General features: G+C 39.0%; 1 protein-coding gene across 2 annotated transcripts in view; it reads right to left on the minus strand.

Annotated features, from left to right (window-relative positions):
- RNF145 (ring finger protein 145) overlaps positions 1–20,076 on the minus strand; it is a 46,987-nt gene that overhangs the window by 11,288 nt on the left and 15,623 nt on the right. For both annotated transcript variants that reach the window (XM_026857993.1, XM_026857994.1), the window contains exons 3-6: positions 14,476–14,584; positions 8,722–8,813; positions 3,663–3,898; positions 91–266 (exon numbers count right to left, since the gene is read on the minus strand). In XM_026857993.1, the coding sequence (XP_026713794.1) occupies positions 91–266; positions 3,663–3,898; positions 8,722–8,813; positions 14,476–14,584 (613 nt within the window). The remainder of the gene's footprint in view (positions 1–90; positions 267–3,662; positions 3,899–8,721; positions 8,814–14,475; positions 14,585–20,076) is intronic.

A 20,076-nucleotide genomic window follows, 5' to 3' on the forward strand; every position in this document is an offset into this window, starting at 1 on the left:
CCAATCTACATATCTAGTCTCTAAAAGAGCATGCACATTTCAGAAGATAGTCAAAACAGAAAACCAGCTATTTGCGGACTAGTTAATTACCTTGTCAAGAAGAGGAAGAGGAGTCTCTCTCTTGAGGCAGGCTGGTCTCGTGTACTGAAATAGGAATAGATCTGAAGAGCAAATAAGACAAGCCAAAACACCATGAAAAGAACGGGGACAACCAGCTGGTTCCACAGAGACATCCCCAAAGCCAGGAGACCATACACCTCCACCACCTGGGCAAGACAGAAAAATGCAGTTTGTTACTGGTTCACAGCACCTGTGATTCAATAACAAAAGAATAAACAATATAACCACAAGGAAACTAAGGATAATTCACATGGCATTAGCCATACCAAAGGAAAAGAGGAGATACATCAAACTATAGTTTGACAAAGAGAGAGCCCAGGTTCAGCAGTGTCATATTACTACTGCCTGTCTTGAAGCAGGGACAAGTACCTGACTGTGCAGCAAACTATCAGACCAGCCGAATGTCCCTTCCTATGAATAACTGGCTCAGAGCTGCTGACTGAAGCCCGCTCACAGATAGAGGGGTGAGGACACGTGCCCCTCCTTCATGCACAACCCTCTCAGACCTTTCTGCCCATGTTAAGTCACTATAATGTTGCTTTCTCTGTAGCTACTGCCAAATCACTGCATACACTAGATACTGAAACGTGAATCATCACTTCAGCACAGTAAATGTGCTTTGTTTTTAAAGAAAAACTTAATACTTGAACATAAAACGTCTGAGGTATCTCAAAAAAGAACATGTACCAAGCTTTTGACTGCTCCTAATCCACCACATGTTTTGAAATTCATGCTTAACGAGTTATTTCAGAAGACTCTGAAGCTCAAAGTACTGCTTTTGTATTGCAAAGACTAAGTTACAATACAGTTATTTCCAAGAAGCTGGAACCTCATGTAGCTGGACTTTTGCATTAACAAAAGGTCAAAAGGAAATCACTCATAACTACTATTTCCTCATCATCTGCTTCCCACAATGACACACAATCATAATAGTTAACAAATTTTAGCGGAGTGCTAAAAAAAGCTGTCTACTTAGTCTTTCATGACAAGCATGAGGGATATTACGCTCATGGGACCTGCTGCAGTATGTACTGTGGCTGATGGACAAGCAATGTGCTGCTGGCAAGGATACGGTGCCAAGCTCTTGCTTTTAGCTCTGCACACAGACTTGTGAAGGAAGTACATCTGCCCTAGAAGAGCCCCTTGGCCTCTCCCTTGGCCTGGGACCAATGCAAGCAATCCTATGCAGCTCCTGGCAGACCGCTCCACCACATCGGAAAAGGGTCATGCTACGCTCATAGTGTGGATTCATAACCATGAGGTATTTCTGGCATCTTCTGCTGCAAGTAGGCTGCCAAGGTTGTGGACCCACTTTTACGTTATACCATTAGCCACAGTCTCAAATACACAAACACACAAACACCTGCCTTGGCCCACCTGCTACAGCTGTCTCAGGAAACACTCCTGGTGTTTAAAGTCCCAATATTCACTAAATTTTGCCACTTATTATCAAACAGCAATCAAATCAAGCCTGAAATAATAGTAAACTCACAAACACCAGAATCAAGGCATCACTGAAAACTAGCAACAGTAACAGAAATACAAGTAGGAAAATATTCAACACAAAATGGTAATATCCTCCTCTGGAATAAGCATACTAAGTTTGATTTGTAGTAGAGTTGCAACCAGTCACATGAATATGCTATGAGCCAATTTTTTTTTCCTGTTCTGTTTCAGGAACATAAGTAAAGAGCAACAAGCTCTTTAAAAACTTTAAAAAAGCACATTTTCCTATATTTCCTATCAATACAACGTAAAAACCACTCACAACTTTTCATTCCAAACCTCTCTAGCACATACATTTAGAAAAGCAGCATCCAACACTCTGTTATAAAGTTTCAGCCATTTTCTCTGCATTTCCAAGGAAAAAAATTTTATGCCCTCTACATAAAAAGTCAGGAGTACAATCAGTGTCCAAGGCCACGTACAGGGAATACAGTATTGTAATCATGAGGAACAAGTAATACAGACTAGCATGAAAAGATCTGAAATAGTGGTGGTGGTGAGGAGGGGATGAGGAGACCTGTGTAACAGTTATATTTAGAAGACAATTCTGACCAAAAAAAAAAAGTCAAAAAAAAAAAATCAGCAAGAAACAACTATTTCCCCCCTTACCCTGGAATGTATTTGTAATGAAAACTTTCTTAAAATGCTTGTGTTCTAAACATAAGTGCCTAATAAAAGCCAGATACATGACTTTTAAATCCAAATCCAGTCTGAATTTGACTTTAGGAAGCTAAACTCTGCATCTGTTCATGCACAAGGAAAATGGAAGTGCTGGTTCCAACCTGCTGCAAGTCTTCAAGTTGTACAAAGCTGTTTTACTCCAAATGTTACTACTCTAAGTAAACAGCAAGCATGATTTTCCTACTCTCACTGAAAAACAAGGATACTGAAGCTTTGCCAGTTAGCTCCCGAATTAGTTTTTAATCAGTAAATCTATAAGCTAGTTATGGATGAGATCAAACCATGCTAGGTGCAGCACAAGCACTGAAGGATAATCCTGCTCCAAAAAACAATTACATACAAAATAAATAACCAGACAGTTATGATCAACACAACAGGCTGAGACCTTGGCACATGAGACACCTAACTGCTGCCAAGTTTTTGTGTATGACAGATATGACAGCAAAGAAAAGCTTTAAAGAGGGCCTTGAAAGAGCTTAAGGTACTTTTCAGACAGCTTCTGTACTGAAGAGCAGAAGAAAGAGAACCAGTGGCTTGGTTTGAAAAAAAATGCAGAAAGTGGTGACAGCTGAACGAGCAGGTCAGTTGAAAAGTTAAGCAAGCATCAACCTTTTTATATTGAAATACACATGAGGATGCATATACACATCTATTTTATTTTTATATAAAAAAAATGTGAGGTGTGATGTTTCTCTATCACTAACAAAGCGTCTTTTCAACTAAATATATACCAGGTGTCAAAGCATTGACAAAACAGATAACGTCAGATCAGTCTTCTCTGTTTCTGATAACTCTTTTGTTAGAAGTCTCAACAATGCTGCTGTTCTAATGAAAATACTATTGGCTTTTCAAATCACTGTCTGCAAGTTACAAATCACTCAGTGATTATTACAGCCAGAATCAGCTTTAGTGTTACTCCCAATTTAACACTAATTACAAATGTTTTTCATACAGAAGGAAGGCATTTATTGAAATGAATAGCTACTACAACTAATGCATGGGGAACACCTCGCTCACTTAACGAGGCTGTAAATAAATTTAATTCTGCCACAACCTTGTCTTTTAACCTGGATTTGGGAAGTACTAAGCAAAGTCCAAACAAAGAGAGATGCCATGCTGGCCAGCAGCATAATTCAGGCTAATGTCTTAACTGCTCACCCATACAAATTATAAGATACCATAAATTAAAGACGATTCTGTGGATAGGAACACATTTGATTTGCTAAGAAAGCATGAGTTAACACACACAGTTGCACAAAAGAGAGCCAAAGTTGGTTTTTTTTTATTTCTTTCCTGCAAAAAAGGCCCAAGACAAGGAAAACAAAATTGTTACGTTCACTCGTTTGTTGTCTTACCTGGACAAGTTCTCTGTATGCAGATTTTGCCAAGTTATAAGGCACCAGAAGATTTGATGCCAGAAAGTAGAGAACTTCCAAACCAGTGAAAATCATGGCAAATTTGTTGATGACGACAATGGTTTCCAAAGGGACCAGGCAAAGTCGTGCCAGCAGAGGGAGCATGTGAGCAGAGAAAAGCCAGATCTGTTTTGTTTTCATGACGCAGGAGCAGAGTGTACATACCACCAGCTGACCTGAAAACGCGACACAGTATTTCATAATCAAGCTGATTATCCCCTTCAGGAAAACACGTATTTTAATACGTTATCTTTTCATAACACAGTTATCAACATCCAGCATATCATAACAGTTCTAACTACCTGTTATGAAACCAGGCTCCTCCATGTCTTTTGCTGGGTCACAAAAGTTACCGTTTTCAACCTGTGCAAAGTGCACATGCTTTCACTTTACAGATTAGTAAAATGTAAACCCAAAACACATACAGAATCATACTCAGATTAATATGAAGTCCTCAGAATAAATCATGCAGGGGATAACCCAACAGGCATCCCTCTTTTTCTTTAACAACCCCAGCTCAACTTAAATCCCATCACTACCTGTACACACAGCAGCAGCTTTTCAAAAGCCCAGCTATACTACTATTTCATCTTGATCAACACAAAAAAAAGTAATCAGAGATTCCAAATGGCTTTTACAGCAACAGTATTTATACTGTCAAGAGGAATTACTGGCCAAGAACAGCAACAGGAGAACAGCCAGGTCAGCAGCTGAGATTTCAATAATTTCATAATGCCCTGAGGCAGTTGCTCAAAATTATCACTGAAGCTTGCAAGTGACAGATAATTAACAACTAAATTCTCTTTAACAGTTGGCAGGGACACAAGCACGAGCACATCTCTCCCACACACACACAGATTTGGAGGGTGGTGTTTCTACAGCAGACCACTTCTGTGTAACTGCTTCCATTAGAGTTACTGTAAGTTCCACCCTTCATCTCTAGAGGAAATGTAATGGGGCGAAATGCATATTGCCTGGATAACAACAATTCTCACTCATTTTGCAGTCAGGAAGAAAAGTTTATTGAATATTATTTAAAAGCAGAATCTTGTTCACCACCTATGGTAGCATACATCCAACAACAGCCACAATAAGTGCTTTGTTTTGGAGCTACCTCCACTAATGTTCGCATTTCACAACTCTGCCCGAAACCAGGAGTTAGCCTTAGCATTATGTCTCTAGGTCAGCACTAACTCCCTGTGTTCACATAAGTTTACTGACCTTGTAAGCCCTCCCGGATGGGTTGGGAAGGGAAGTTGCAAGAGGATAAATAGCAGCACCAGGGTTTTGCTTTCATTCTGCTTAGCTTCCCTACCTAGGAAAGGACTTCTGCTTTCAAAATAACTGCAACTGAGCTGAAACCAATCTCTAATCTCTAGTACTTAAGCATACAAAGTTCTTGCTCCACACTGTCCTCTTTCAAGTTTAAGTCCTACTGTCAATCTACTAGATGTATTTTTGAATTAGCAGGCGTCTTTTCAGAACGAGCACCCTTGCTCTCAGCAAGACATTACCAGCATACTGGGTCTTACAAGCCTCAGACAAAGTTACTCTACTCATCTTTTTAGAAGTTTCAACAGACTCCAGCTCTGAAGCATTCTCCCTCTGCTTTGTTGTTCTCTGCCCACACACACGTTGCTACAACCCTATTTAAGAAACCACCAGCACACTGCTGTGCTGTAATATTCAGGAGCCTGGCACAGCCAGCTTGCGAGGATTTCTGCGACTCATGGTAACTAAGGCAACCCAGCTTCACACACAAAGGGATACAAATATCAGCATCCAATATGTTCTTCAGGATTTAGTAAAGAGTGTCATCATCTGAAATAAAATATTGCGACAACATCACATTAAACAATCAGCACTCTTTGGGATGAGTGGAGCTCTCCAATCATGCAATAGGACCTCTGAGTTCAGTCTCATCTCATGTCATGCAACAGCAAAACCTGTTTTCCTTCAACAGTGATGTCCTGAGTATGCTGGTCATGCCTGCTAAACTCTCTGATCCTCCCACCTTTTTAACTGAAACACCAAAAGTTACTTGTCATGGGAAAGAGAGGAACCATCAAGGAAATAAACGAAGCACTTTCTTTGGAGGCCCCAATCTCCTTCCTGTAGTCTGCACCTTGTCAATTCTCAACCCTTTCAGGAAGGGCCTGAAAATGCTTCCAATGGAGCTTTTAGTTACTGGTACTTCCCATTTTAAACTGGTGTAGCAGCAGCTTAGCTCAGGACAGAATCTCTCTCTGCAGTAAATCATAGTTTAATTCCAAGGGGACACCATCAGTCATCACACATAACACAGCAGAATCAGTCAGGAAAAAATTAGTTAGTACCTCATATCAAACCATTAAAAGATTTTAACACTCTAGCTATCTGCTAAAACTAGCAAATCCAGCTGAATGTTTGCACTCTAAACTCAAATGCCATGGACTGAAAACTGTCACACAGCTAAGGAACCTGACAGCTGGAATCCTCCTGCAGGACACCAGGCTCCTTTGCTAGGGAATGAGGCAATAAGGAAGAAATCTATTGCCTTCAATTCCAGCCCATTCTTTTCTCTACCCAAAACCTCCACAAATACATTAAACATTGCTGACAAGTAGCCAAAGCCTCCCAGCTTGTAAGCGAACGGAAAATGGGCAACAAGAAAGTCTGTGTGGTACAGCCACTTCTCAAGCCACTTTGAGAAGGGAACTGTCTTTATTTCATTCCCAATTTTAAAAAGCTGACATTAACAAATTCCCTAGCTATGTCATTAACTGTTATTCAGAAAACAGGCTCTCAAAGTTAATATGTAATACCATTACAGTGCACTAAGAAAAACCAAGTCTTCATGTTAGCATCACTTCCAAAACCATGTAGCTTTTTCATGTTCACAGCTGACATGCTCACAAAGTGGCATGCTCATATAAGGGGCAGTCTTCAAATATACTTATTTCTTCCATCCAGCACTTATGAACTATTAGTAACCCTAGTCAAAGTCATCAGACTGAATTAGATACAGGGGAAGAAATGACTATGAGAGCCCATTCAAAAAGCACTCGAATAAAAGCATTAGCAAAGATTAAATCTGTGAACCAGCTGGCGTACCATACATCATCCCCTTAATTCTGACCAGAACTTTTAGGAACTAGAGCTATATCAGTGGCATTATTCCCATATGCACCTGCCTCAGTGTCTCTGCAACAGTGCTGTAGCACAACACTGGCAGAACACGTAAGAAGACGGAGCAGAGCACCCGTCTATTCATTTTGCTGTGAAGATGACACAGTTCAGTGCAGTCCTGAGACATGGCAGATTGCACTGGATAAACACCTTTGTGTGTAACAAATCTTAGAAAGTATTTCATGTTTATACAAGATACTGTCAAGCCTTTCACAGGTCTCCCCCAAAGATGACGACCTGCCATCAAGCCTAAAATTACACTTTCAAGTTGGCTTTAAAGGAACAGAGGAAATTAATAATGGGGATAATTAAGTATGTTAAAGTGCATACATTTGCTAGTATAGTCAAGTACCTACTTCTGAAAAACAATTACAATAAGAGGACACTTTAGTCTGACACTCAGTACAACCAAAACTGTACTGGATAAAACCAGTATTATCTTTTTCTCACTTATTTTTAATCCATACTAAAAGCTGGATGAAGCACAATAGGTTTGACTCTTGGTTTAGTTTCTGTCTAAATGATACTGAATGACACAATGCCTGCTGATCTCTTCCTGCCCAGGCCTGTCTGCTGCTTTGTGAAGCTCTCTGAGGGATTCTGCTTTATCATGGGACCCTGCGTTGCACCCAAGAGATTCAAAGGACTCATTACAAACATTTTCTTACAGAAACACACAAAAGGTTTTAGTTGTACTTTGGTGTTATTTGACAAGACAGCAAAATATAATATATCTAGAAATTCACAAGAGAGAACAAATGATCTCTAAAGAAGATTTCCTTTCCTTGAAAAATACCAGTGCTATTTCTATAAAAAATACATTAAAAGCCAAGACAAATGCTGCATTTGAAAGTAAAGATGCAGGCAAACAGATGTATATATTTTGGTAGACCTAACATACTGTAAAGAAGCAAACCCATTTATATCTGCCAGTAGCAGTTGCAAGTAAACAGAAAGCAGCTCAGTTTTGCCAACAGTCCATGGCTGACTAAATCTGTCAATAATCTGATGAAAACCATAGATCTTAGTGAAAGGAATTAAGGAAGATTTTTCTTCCAAGCTTGACTCAGGCTTAATTTTAAAATACACATGGTGCATGTGTATTCCAATATCCTCTCAGTAGAACATATGGTATGGCATAGCAACCTTAACACTGAATTTATTCTCTTCTAGTCAAAGTTCAAAGGGTAGGGGAACAGTCTAGAATGTACAATTCTTCAGGACTTATTTGGGATTTTTAGGTAGAGAAGTCATCTCTGTCATTAATGAAACACAATCTAAATGTAGTTTTGACTTGTTACTTATAAACTCTTTAATCAGAAATATCCATTTTTTAAAAAGTAGCCTGCAGTCCCATGCACACATCCACAAACCTATTTCAACTGTGGTTTTTTTTCCCTATAAGAACATGATGGTGTTCATATATAAGGCCAATAAAGAATAAAAACTTGTACAACATTTTCATTGACAAAAGCACTACAAATACGTGTTACTACTGCAGTTTCTACAGTACATTCCACCTAAAGATTATTATAGACAATCTGGTCTTTTTGAATCAGACTGCAAGTCTGTCATGCTCTGCCCCTGTGTTCTTCTCAAACAGACCTAGTAAATACTTCAAAGCTGCAAGTATGGGAATATTGGTAAATCAGTGGCATAGAAAAAGCCAGGCAGAAAACACCTAGCCTCCCATGCCTCCTGCATATTAATGAGAATCACAGCTACTAAAAGTGCTAAGAGATTTGAAACCAAGAGGTAAAACGTGCCTAGGTTTCAATGAAGAGAATTAGGCAGAGCTCTCTCCTGCATCACAAATATTTAAAGCACTTACCTACTAAAGCAGTCATGAAACGATTCATAGAGAGAGGTTCCAAGTACATTGGCCCTTCATATCCTGATTCCAATTCACTCCTCACATAATCCCTGAAAAAAAAACCCCACAAACTATTAAGATCCATCTGATCAGACAAGAAGTAATTTATTAATTCCACACATATGTAACTCCAGTGTATGTCACAGTCAATTAACTAAATTACAAAAAGCAATATTAACACTACTGTTACAGCAGCCTCACTGATGTAAGGATCTAACTGAGGCATGACTTAAGCAAGAGAAGTATTATCTGTAATTAGACTCACTGGCATAGCTGCAAAAATCCTTTGGGACATCCAAGCTGTTCTACAGAGCGTGGCCTGAAACTGCTTATTGACAAAGCCTCTTAACCATTCCATTTTTAAGTATCCTTATACAGTGTTCTTCCTAATAATAATTTTTTTTTTTTCCCCCACCAGCTTCATGTGAAAAAAACCCAAACTACTGAGACTTTGACAGAGAGGTCTTCCAGTTGAATGCTTATAGTATTTTGCACCCAACAATCTCTTTGCACTGAACTAAAAAAATAGCTATGAAGGAAAAGTGAGTGTCATGGACTAGAGTCAGGAACAGAGTTGCTTTATAATCCTTTTATCCAACATGATTTAAAAGTTTAGCTCTATCCTGGGAAACTTGGAGGACCAACCAAATACCCTCAAACTGACAGATCACTATTGACAGACACAGTATAACAGCCTGAAAATCTGACAGGGTATTTGTAATTTCTCTCAGAAAATGTTGGCTAGAAGGGTGGGCTCAGGCAAACAAAGAAAAAGGTAAAAACTTGAGGAGACTGGGCATTTTTCTGCTGTTGGTGATCATCCATCAGCTCTGCATTCAAGTAGGCTAACGTATGTAACAGCAATATGAACACCACACTAAGAGCATTTTGCACTTTCAGAAGGTGATCCTGGAACAGCACAGCAGTAATTCTCCAATGGCTCCTTAATCCCCTGCCATGAGACAGCAGGCAGTACTCATAACCCTTTGCATCCAGATACCCAGCTGCTTTTTCTGCCTTCTGTCACTCTTCCCTTCCCCACTCCCAGGCCAGCTGCTGCTCCACCCTTATCAGGACACTACCAACTCTGCCACCAGCAGCACAACCAAGCCTGTGCTTGTATCTTGTTGATACTGTCCGGTCATTCATGTCTAGCTGCATCACGTCCCAGGAATGCCAGGCAGACAGACTTGATCTGACCCCGCATGGAACTAGATGAGTCTGTCTGCTTGAGGTGTATGGCACTTCATTTATTACCTCTTTATTTATATTGGTGAGGCAGGCTACACTTGCTGGAAACAGATGCAGTCAAAGCAAGGCAAACAGTACTGGAAACCACAACCAACACAAGAATTTCTCTTTTTATTTCAGTGCAGAAAAATATGCAACTTGGTGCTACTGGAAGCATTCACTTCTCACCACAAATAGGGAAATATACCCTTGTTCTAGTATTAGCTTGCTACTCCAAGCTAAGGTGTTCACATTTTCATTTGCAAAAAATCTCTGGAATTCAAGACATAAATCTCAAAGTACTAAAACAAACACTTCAAAGCCTGTTCTTCATAGCTGACAACCCTTCCTACTCACTGCAGTTTTTCAAGTGTCAGAGTATATGTGAGGTATGTTGAAATGGGTTCTTTAGACTGTAACCTACAATTAAAAACACATGAGGATTGAAAAGGCACCTAAGACAACTGATTCTAGATAGGACTTTTCCCCTTGTTATCAAGGTATAACTAAGCACAAAGTTTTCTTCCAACATCCATATGGATGTAGTAGTCTTTGGGACAAAGTTCGGTGTTTTATTTATTTCATATGAACTTGCAGAAGGCACTTTCTGAAACCAGCAACACAAACAGGATAATCCATCAGAATTACAAGTGAAGGAAAAAATAACACCATTTGCAACATGCTGAAGATGGCTTTTTGTATTAGCAGTGCCATGCTCCATCCTCAAATACAGGGTGAAAATAGAAGCTATTTCTAAACTGCTAGAAGGAAAGCGGTGAAGACATCAAGTTTCTTCTCTATCTGTTAGGAAACAGGTTACAAAATCATCCAGGATACCAACTGTAGAAAGACAAACTTACACAACTTAGGTAAGACATACCAACAAAGCTGCACTTACAGTTACTTCTTCAACACCAAGAACATGCCTGGAGATGACCCAAATTCCTTCAAGCTACATTTCTTGCCATTGTCTATCTGATTCAGTCATCTGCACAGAAGTCCGTACTTGGCTTAATTCTTTAAAGTAACTGTCATTAATTGAGTTTTAGGCCTACCAGCTTGGAGAAGCGATATTTTAAGATCTCCTAAATTTTTTAAACAGTATTTGTAGATGATGTCTGAATAAGGAAAGTCAAAGCAGTGATTCTCTTATTACTAGTACAAACACAAGGATCTTTTGGCACAGACACCAATCAGAAGATGACTCGAACAGCTGCAGTGCCATACAAGATGCTGAGAAGAGCAAGTGCCTGCACTCAATTTTGATCAATTAAAGCTGTATTAAGCTGCAGCTTTTACATTTGAGAATTGTTCACTTTACTGCAGCAATGTAAGAAAACAAGAATGCTAAAATCATTATTTACTAGTTAATTGAATGACAAACTACATTATTACTTTAGAAAATTAGGATATAAAAATAAAGCTTAGATCAGACTGCCTGCTGTTCATTCTGTAGATGCATTCCCAAGCTCATTTAATCAAACTGCTGGACTGTTAACATTTACTCACGGACATCCGTGACTAACATTGCTGTAAAAAGGTAAAGAGATACAGTGCTTCATAATGACCATTTTTTTGTTACTGAAAGTGCAGAAAGGTCTTCTGTTATTAAAAATATGCTTTGTAATTGACTGACATAAGGCACAGTGGTTATCTGATCTAATTGACTCGTATTGCTGACATTTACTTTGGCTGATTAATCTCTGTCATCAACATCAAACACACACTTGCATAGGTTTTAAATGTCTACAGACAATATTAAAATTAAGTGTATTTTAAGATTATCCGTAAGAAACAGTTCAGTTACTCTCCCCCCAGTCTTCTCATTCTAGGCTCTGCGAGGTTGAACACTTGGAATACAACCATAACAACACTGCAAAACATGAGATAAGATAATGATGTAGATTCAATTTTTTAGCATTAGCAGTGTGTTTAATTGCATCATTTCTGCATAACTGCAATATTTATTTTGCTAAATTTTTTTGCTGGAAATGGGGAAATGTGATCCTTTTAAGCAAGACAGTTACGCAGCTACATATAAAGTGAAGCCAGCATTCATTCTCCTTGTCAGAAGCAGCAGGATTTTGTTTTTTAAAGCTGACTTCTCCTTTTTCCATAAACAGATGGTGTATTATCTCCACCCAAACTGACAGGTTAACATGCTACATACAAATGCAGCATCTTCTTGGACTCTCCAAGTGTTCACAAACATGAGCTAATCAATCTTTACGCATTAAGGTAATTCTCAGTCTTGCAGACAAGGAGACAAACACTTAAATTAGGTGACTTGTCAAGGTCACATAGACATGGAAGTCTGAAGTCAGAGCTTAACTATAAAATTCAGATCTTATTCCCAGACTTGCAGCTGAACCGCAAGCTATTTCTGGGGTGGAAAAAAAGCACTGAAAGCTGAAGTCTTTCAACAGCTCAGAATTTCCAGGACACTGCAGAGTCACAAGTGCCAGCTGATTCTGGTCTTGTTCTATAATTTGCATTAACTATACTGGCCTCAATATGAGACCTCTTCATCTGTCTTAAATAGCATCCCAACTGGTAGTGCATGCAAGCAATTCACTGGAAGTTTTCAGCTCTACACAGAATTATTAACGAAAACCACTCAGGAACAGTTTGCACATGTGACTACTGTATGCCTTGTTATGATCAGCCTGCTAAATAGAAACATCAGTTGGAATTGGATAGCTTTGGCAATACAAGGAATAGCTCCACTAATATTCTATTTGTGTGTTACACTTTACTATTCTCAATATGAAAACTAACGGGAATCAAAAATTCTTTTGAAAAGATAATGCAAGTGTCACTCCCCACATTATACAAAGGCGGCTGCTGAGAACCCCTTGCACGGTGCTTCCTTCCAAACCAAGTCAGTCTTTTATCTAGGGAATGGCTAAGCTCACTCAAAAGCGTTAGCAACTACATTTGCTTTGCAAAATAGCTAGGGAATACTGCTGGACTACTTGAATCCAAGACATCGTTTAATTAAATATATTTTTTTGTGCCAGTTGATGCAAGATTTAATTAAAGTCTTTATTAACTCACTCCAGAAGCATCAAATAGGGAAAGCTTAGTATGAATATGATGAACAATCCAAGCAATAGTTATCCAACATGTTTCAATGAAGCCTCTAATGTCTCAAACCTCACAAAGCAATAGAAGTCACAATTCACATCACACAGAAACACAAACAAAAGAGGTATTAAAATCTAACACAGGCCTATCCCTTAATGTATCAACCAAAACCCATACCAACTGCCTTTCTTTTAAAAAATGTAAAGACCCAGAAGAGCATAAAGATCTCTAGCTGTAAATGTTCTGGACCAAAGTCCACTATCTGATGGGTATTTGTTACTAGCTTTATTTCAACACAAGTCCTTAAATAATATTTAGATTGCTTTTCCTAATAAGGAAGCCTTCAACTCCGTAAGAAACATCCACAAACTCTACCTATAAATGCAGGACTCCCCTGAGAATGATAAAAAACCCTCTTTCCTTCCTACCCAGGCAAGAAGAGACCATAACTCCTCTCTTGCACCCTCATCCATTCAGGAAATCATTAACCGCAACTCTGACAGCCATAACAGCAACATGTCAAGTCACCACAAAACCTTCATTAACACTCCCCTGAACTGTAACATACCGAGTAAGAGATATTCTAGCAAATGCTTCGCAACAACAATTTTGATGCAGAAATAACAAACCTATCACTTAAATCAATCAAAGCACATTTTTAAATGTTTCACATCAGCAGGCACCAAAATAAGTCAGGCTCAAGTCCATGTTTTCAAAACTTCCCATGTCAACCATTAATGTGGTGGCACTCTCTTTGGTTCCAATTAAACGTCTTGTCAGTCTGAGAGTTTACACGGGCTTTCAACAGATTTTGTTGGAGCCAAACAAATGAAGATTGTTGACTTTATCTTGTCCAACTCAGAGTTCTTCAGCCTCCTGCTCTGCATTTTAGATCCAAACCACCTGTCTTTAATTGTAAAATATATTACACAAAGATTAATTTAAGAATAAATTCCACTATTACTTTACTTTTGCCATCTTCCTTATCACAACTTGCTCTCATCCTAGATGCCAGGAAACTAAAAGTAACATCCTGTCTGCTTTGTAGAATGCTCCAGTGTTGAAAGCATGTTAGTTGAGCAACCACTACATCAGAGGCCACATTTAGTCTTGTGGTAAGTGCTTTCTCTCCTCAGATTAGTGGACATTACACTCCACAGAAAAGTAGCTGGAAATTCCTTTTAAGTCAATGAAAATACTCTGTCAGAACTACTGGACTGCATATTTAATTCCGTATACTTTTTCAAGACAAAGAACAGGAAGACATATTTAGGTGTCTAGCACAGAAAAAAGGCCTCCACAAAAGCAGACCTACCCCATAAAAGCTTAAATAAAATACCACTTATTTTTCTAATTCCCAAAGCAAGCTAACAGAAAGAATCCATTTATTCTTACCTTGAAATTTGGTGCCCAGCATAAAGCAGCAGTGCAGTCAAAAAGTATAGGTAAAGCTGAACCAGGTGTTGCCTTGGCAAAGTTAGGAGCACAACACTTAAGATGTAACCTGTAACAAAAAGAAGTTGAATTTCAAAAAAATGCTATCTAAACCCAAATTTCTTAAAATATGAATTAACATTCAAGTTATTCAGAGCTCTGTAACTGTCTTTGTTTTCATTTGGTTTTAAAATTCATGTACATACATTTTCCTCTCATCAAAGCACAAAGCACACAAAAAACCTGCCACTTTTTCTTTTTTCTCCCCATGAACAGAAATAGCTCTACCAGCTTCTGTAAGATTACATCTAGATGTCAAGGAGTGGACTTGATCCACAGTATTTTAACAAGACTTAATTAACATAACCTAAGCAACAAAGGGAAAAAGAGGCCTAAGTCTCCCTTGTCTTCCAAGTGAAAGCAAGTTTCAGTATAGCAGTAAAAAAAGCCTAGCCATCCAACAAACTCAAGTCAATTGATGTAAAAAATCCTTTTCTTCAAGCAAGGAGCACACAGAACACTTTTCTACACTAATTAGAATTACACATTTTCATTCTTCCATTGTATCTTCATGGTTTAAAGACACTTTGCATGCCTATAATTTGAGATGGGGACACCCAGACTGTTCTCCATACCAGTAATATTAAAGCACATTCAAGCTATCAGTGTTGCATTAATCAAGGACAAGACTTGGCACAGCCTAGGATTTGTAGGTATTTACACCAGCAGTTCCTTCACCTCTTGTTGGCATTTAGCAAAACTGTGGAAAAAGACCCAATGCAGATACAGTTTTACTCTCAAGACCATAGCCTGGCTGCTCAGCAGCCTCTCCAACAAGCAGAACACCGAACTTTTTTTTCATACCTACTCTCATTAGGATACTTAAATAAAGTAGTACTTTGAAGTCCATTTCACAACTGGGTGGTACAAGCCCATCCTCTTCTCCTTCCCTGACACACTCTGCAGGTCAAAACCCCAACACATGGTGCCTTTACTAATCTTTATTTCCAAGCTCTCCATCACAATGCAGTGCACTCATGCTCTTTCTGAAGGTCAGCTTAAGTGCCTGGCACTGAAATCCATTTAGGAAAAAAACGCAACACCTTCCCTGCAGCTGAGAACAAAACACTACAGAAGAATTTATCCTGACACTTACAGCTATACCAGTCACGTTACATTTAAAGTTTCATCCATCTATTCAACAACACTGGGCATGCCTTTTTAACTGAGTTAAGTATTTTTAAAAAACTCAAAGTATAAATTAAGAAAATAATGTAACTCTAAATTAAGCCCTCATAACTAGTGAGACAAACGACTACTATAAAACATCTTGGGAACACAGTATGTTCCAATATTGAAAAAGATACAATTTCAGAGTCAGACAGTATTTTATGTATAAGTACTTCACAACTACTTAATATCTGCCACCTTCAATAAGCCATCTCTAAAATTCTACCAATAGTTATGTCTTCAGGAAGTTAACTTGCAACATGCTCCTAGAAAAGGTGCACAGTATGCCAAGCAAAGATCAATTCAGATAGGACAGATAACAGGACTGATGATAGACAGACAAAGTCTATTTACTCACCTTTTTTTAAAAGTACAAATACATAATTTATGTATTTAGGATAATTTCCAAGTACTTTCATAAAGCAGTTGTGACAAGTTGCACATGAGAATGTGCCTTTTCAAAAACCGAAATAACTGATAGTTACTGACACCATGACTAGTTTCTGTACAGCACCCATTTACAAAAATGATCAGGGGCTGGAGCACCTCTCCTGTGAGGACAGTCTGAGAGAGGTGGGGTTGTTCAGCCTGGAGAAGAGAAGGTTCTGGGGAGACTTTATTGCTGCTTTTCAGTACTTAAAGGGGCTACAGGAAAGATGGGGACAGACTTTTTAATATGGCCAGTAGCAATAAGACAAGAGGTAATGGTTTTAAACTAAAAGAGGGTAGATTCAGACTAGATATAAGGAAGAAATTTTTTATTATGAGGGTGGTGAAACACTGGAATATATTAACCAGAGGTGACAGATGCTGCGTTCCTGGAAACATTCAAGGACAGGTTGGACAGGGCTCTGAGCAACCTGATCTGGTTGAAGACATCCCTGTTCATTGCAGGGGGGTTGGACTAGGTGATCTTTAAGGGTCCCTTCCAACCCAAAGCATTCTATGATTCTACAACTTTTATTTTTAAACTTTTTAAACACACCTGAAACTCAGAACTACAACAGTTTCCTTCTAGCAACTGTTTAAAACCGAAGAATGTGCTTTGAGTTAATACGACACAGCAGACGTTCTACATCATCAATTTCCTTAGCAAACACCTGTATTTATGGAATTCACCTTCTCTGTTCACCACCTTCCTTCTGCCAAATACACAAATGACAAGAGCAGGAACTCCTCAGCAAAGTCTCCATGAAGACATTTAACTAGTTTGCACCACACCCCAGCATCATGAGCCAGCTCCAGCAGCTCTCTCACCATCTGCAGACATTCTTAGCACCTCATCTCTGCTGTATTCGCCACCTTCCCTTGATTGCTTAGTCAGGGACAATTCTCTCTGCAGAACAACCCACGTGGCACAGCCATGTATCATTCCAGCACTTGAGTCGAATCTCTCTAAACCCTTCCTTCTCACTGTAGCCTGTGACTCACCTTCAGGTGGAGAACTAAGTGGAGTTTATTATGCAGTCTTTTATTCCTCCATTACTCTATAAATAGTCTCAGAATACCTGTTTACTCTATCTGCATTTAAGCTCTGCCATCTTCTTTACCTTATTCTATCACATGAAAGTCTGCTCCTTGGCCACATGATGAGGTACTGGAGTGGTGCTAGGATAATTTCTGTAAAAGGAAGACATTTTAGAGTGCAGTAACTCCACTCTCACACAGCCATGTTACACAGGAGTATTTAAGAAGTGACTGAAGTTCATTCTTCTCTACATGATCACAACCTTAATTAAAATATAGCAGGACACATTGAAGGAGTGAAAAAACTGTCCAAATACAAATCAAAATGTGAGAAGATTACTATCACATTTGTGCCTTTTCAACAGAGGGCTTCCAAACAGCACAGATGCTTACAACACTGCACAGGGAAGCAGCACGAGGCAGCCAAGGTTACTGCAGAAGCCTGAGAAATAAACTCCACCGCTCATGAGTTTGGGGTGGAATTTAAATGTTCGCTTTGAAGCAGCTGTTTGCTCTAATTGTTAAATTTTGAAGAGGGGAAGAGCAAGAGACGTTTAATGTAGTTCCCTTTCACTCTTATTTACAATTCCCTCTTGTGACTTGATAAGAGAAAAATTTCAACACACTTCATACTGCAATATTTGCATTTTTACTGCAGAGGCCCTATTCCCACCAAAAAAAAAAAAAAAAAAAAAAAGGCAAATAATTCATTACCAAACTGTTTCATTGCAGAAGAAAAGGAAGACATGCTCAGATTCTGACTTACAAGTAGCAATATTCTATTCCCTTTGTTCATGTCTGGCCAAATGATGTAATTAGCGTATGGTATAAATAAGATTCTACTTCAGAACAAAGAACCAGGAAATTAGATTTCTCACAGCAGCTTTCTCATCTAAATCATTATATTCTCTTTTCATTTGCACCTCCTCTTGTCAGAAGAAAACATGATGTTTGGAGAGATTCTCTACACGAGCGATTTACAGTTTGAGAAATATTCACCTTACTTGGTAACCTTTAGAGTTGTGTTAAGAGTAACTAACACCAACTTTCATCCAAAGCTTTCTGACTGAGCTCTACACCTGCAATGAGCACTCTCCTCCCTTGATCTAGACCCTGCATGCTATTTTCACCCTTGGGACTTGATGCATTGTCCTTTTTAACTCACCAAGTACACTCTTGTTTGAGTGTAAGCAGCAGGGTCAGTAAAGCCCAATTCCTGCTCTGGTAAAGAAACCATTCTAAGACATGTTAAAAAAAAAGAAAAAAAAGAAAAAGATAATGACAAAAGAAAATAAACTTTCCTGAACACAGTAGCACTGCCCTGGTGCTAGGCCACCAAGAAACAGAATTGCACCTTCAGGCTTCCAGCTGTAAGGAACACTATAGAAGACCCATTTCGCCAACCTTACAAATACACCGACCCACCACTCAGTATCTATTCAGGAGCCCAAGAAAGCAGAGCATTTCTACTGCCTCTGTTGCAAGACAGTACAGATTTAGGCCTCAATGGAGAAAATAAACTGTGAAAACACTAATAAGCAGAAAAGCTAAGTTAAACATTGCTAGACAAGAACAGTATTAACTAGCTCATGACCTCATGTACAACCTGTTGATTCAGCTAAATGAAAACCTCTCACTGTGCAATGCTCATTGTTACAGTAAGCAGCAGCTCACTGATTGCCTTTCAGCAGTCTCTATCTGTGTACCACCAAGGTGTTTCCCAGCTTCTCTCACCGGATATTACCTCTTTGCCGACTAAGGTGTCTAAGTTTTACTGACATGATGCATTCAATGGAGGCTTCTGGAGTACGATCAAAGTTGCAAGCCATCCTCTTTATGAAACATTTTAGTGCTCATTTACATGATTACAGATCCCTTGTGTCCACTTCACATTATTACTCTAGGTTTCCTGCAGGTTTAGTCTAAAAATAAGACCATTGCACATGCAAGAGTTCGTAACATTTCTTAATAAAACCACACCATCTCTTGAAGTGCCAGAAAGTAACAGCACAATCGCTTGGATTCTACCAAGAAATTAATTGGGGGGCCCTAACTTCCCACTCATCTATATCCTATGAGGGTAAAAGGGTTCACCTTGCAAAGCTGTGAAGCAACAAGTCGTAAGCCACAGAATATCAGAACTCCTGTCTCTCACAGCTCAATGAAGGATCATTGCAGTACTGAGTTTGTGATTTCATTTCAGCCTAACCCTTGACTGTCCTCATTTCATTTTTTTCAGACAACTATCTGGCCACAACATGAAAGTGCCAATACCACAGGACAGACTTCTGAAAGACTTTATTTGATATGGCGGAAGCATTATAATGACAATTGGCACCTTTATTTTCAGTGAGTCTAATTCTCGGGATAACAAGTCACCAGACTGGTTACACAACAGTTTACACTAATAACTGTCTATGTCTAAATCATCTCAAGTGGATGATTTTTCAAAGATGTATTTTAGAGCTCACTGCAGTTAAAGACATGATGCAAAAGTTCCCAGGAAGATTCTGTGACCTCTTCACTGAAGGCTAGCTCAAGTCCAGAAGGAACCCTAACAGCCACTTATTTTTAAGTCTAAAAGGAGAGACAAAAAGCCCTTGTACATCCTTAATTCTCATTAAGCATCCTTTAAAAGATAATTCAGCTAAATGGGGTCTTCTGAATTGACTGGGACAGTCCTGAGGGTGGGACTAGTTCTTCATCTGCTCTGTTACAAAAGGAAATGACATAGAGAACCTCTGCCACCACACAGATTGACCCCTCCTGCATCAGAGGTGGCTCCAACACATGACTCATGCAAAATTCACTCCACTGAAATCAAATCAGAAGCCAAGCCATTCAGAGAGAACTTAATGCCAAAAT

Source organism: Athene cunicularia (genome assembly GCF_003259725.1).
Source record: "Athene cunicularia isolate RWA chromosome 13 unlocalized genomic scaffold, athCun1 chr13_part1, whole genome shotgun sequence".
NCBI lineage: Eukaryota > Metazoa > Chordata > Aves > Strigiformes > Strigidae > Athene > Athene cunicularia.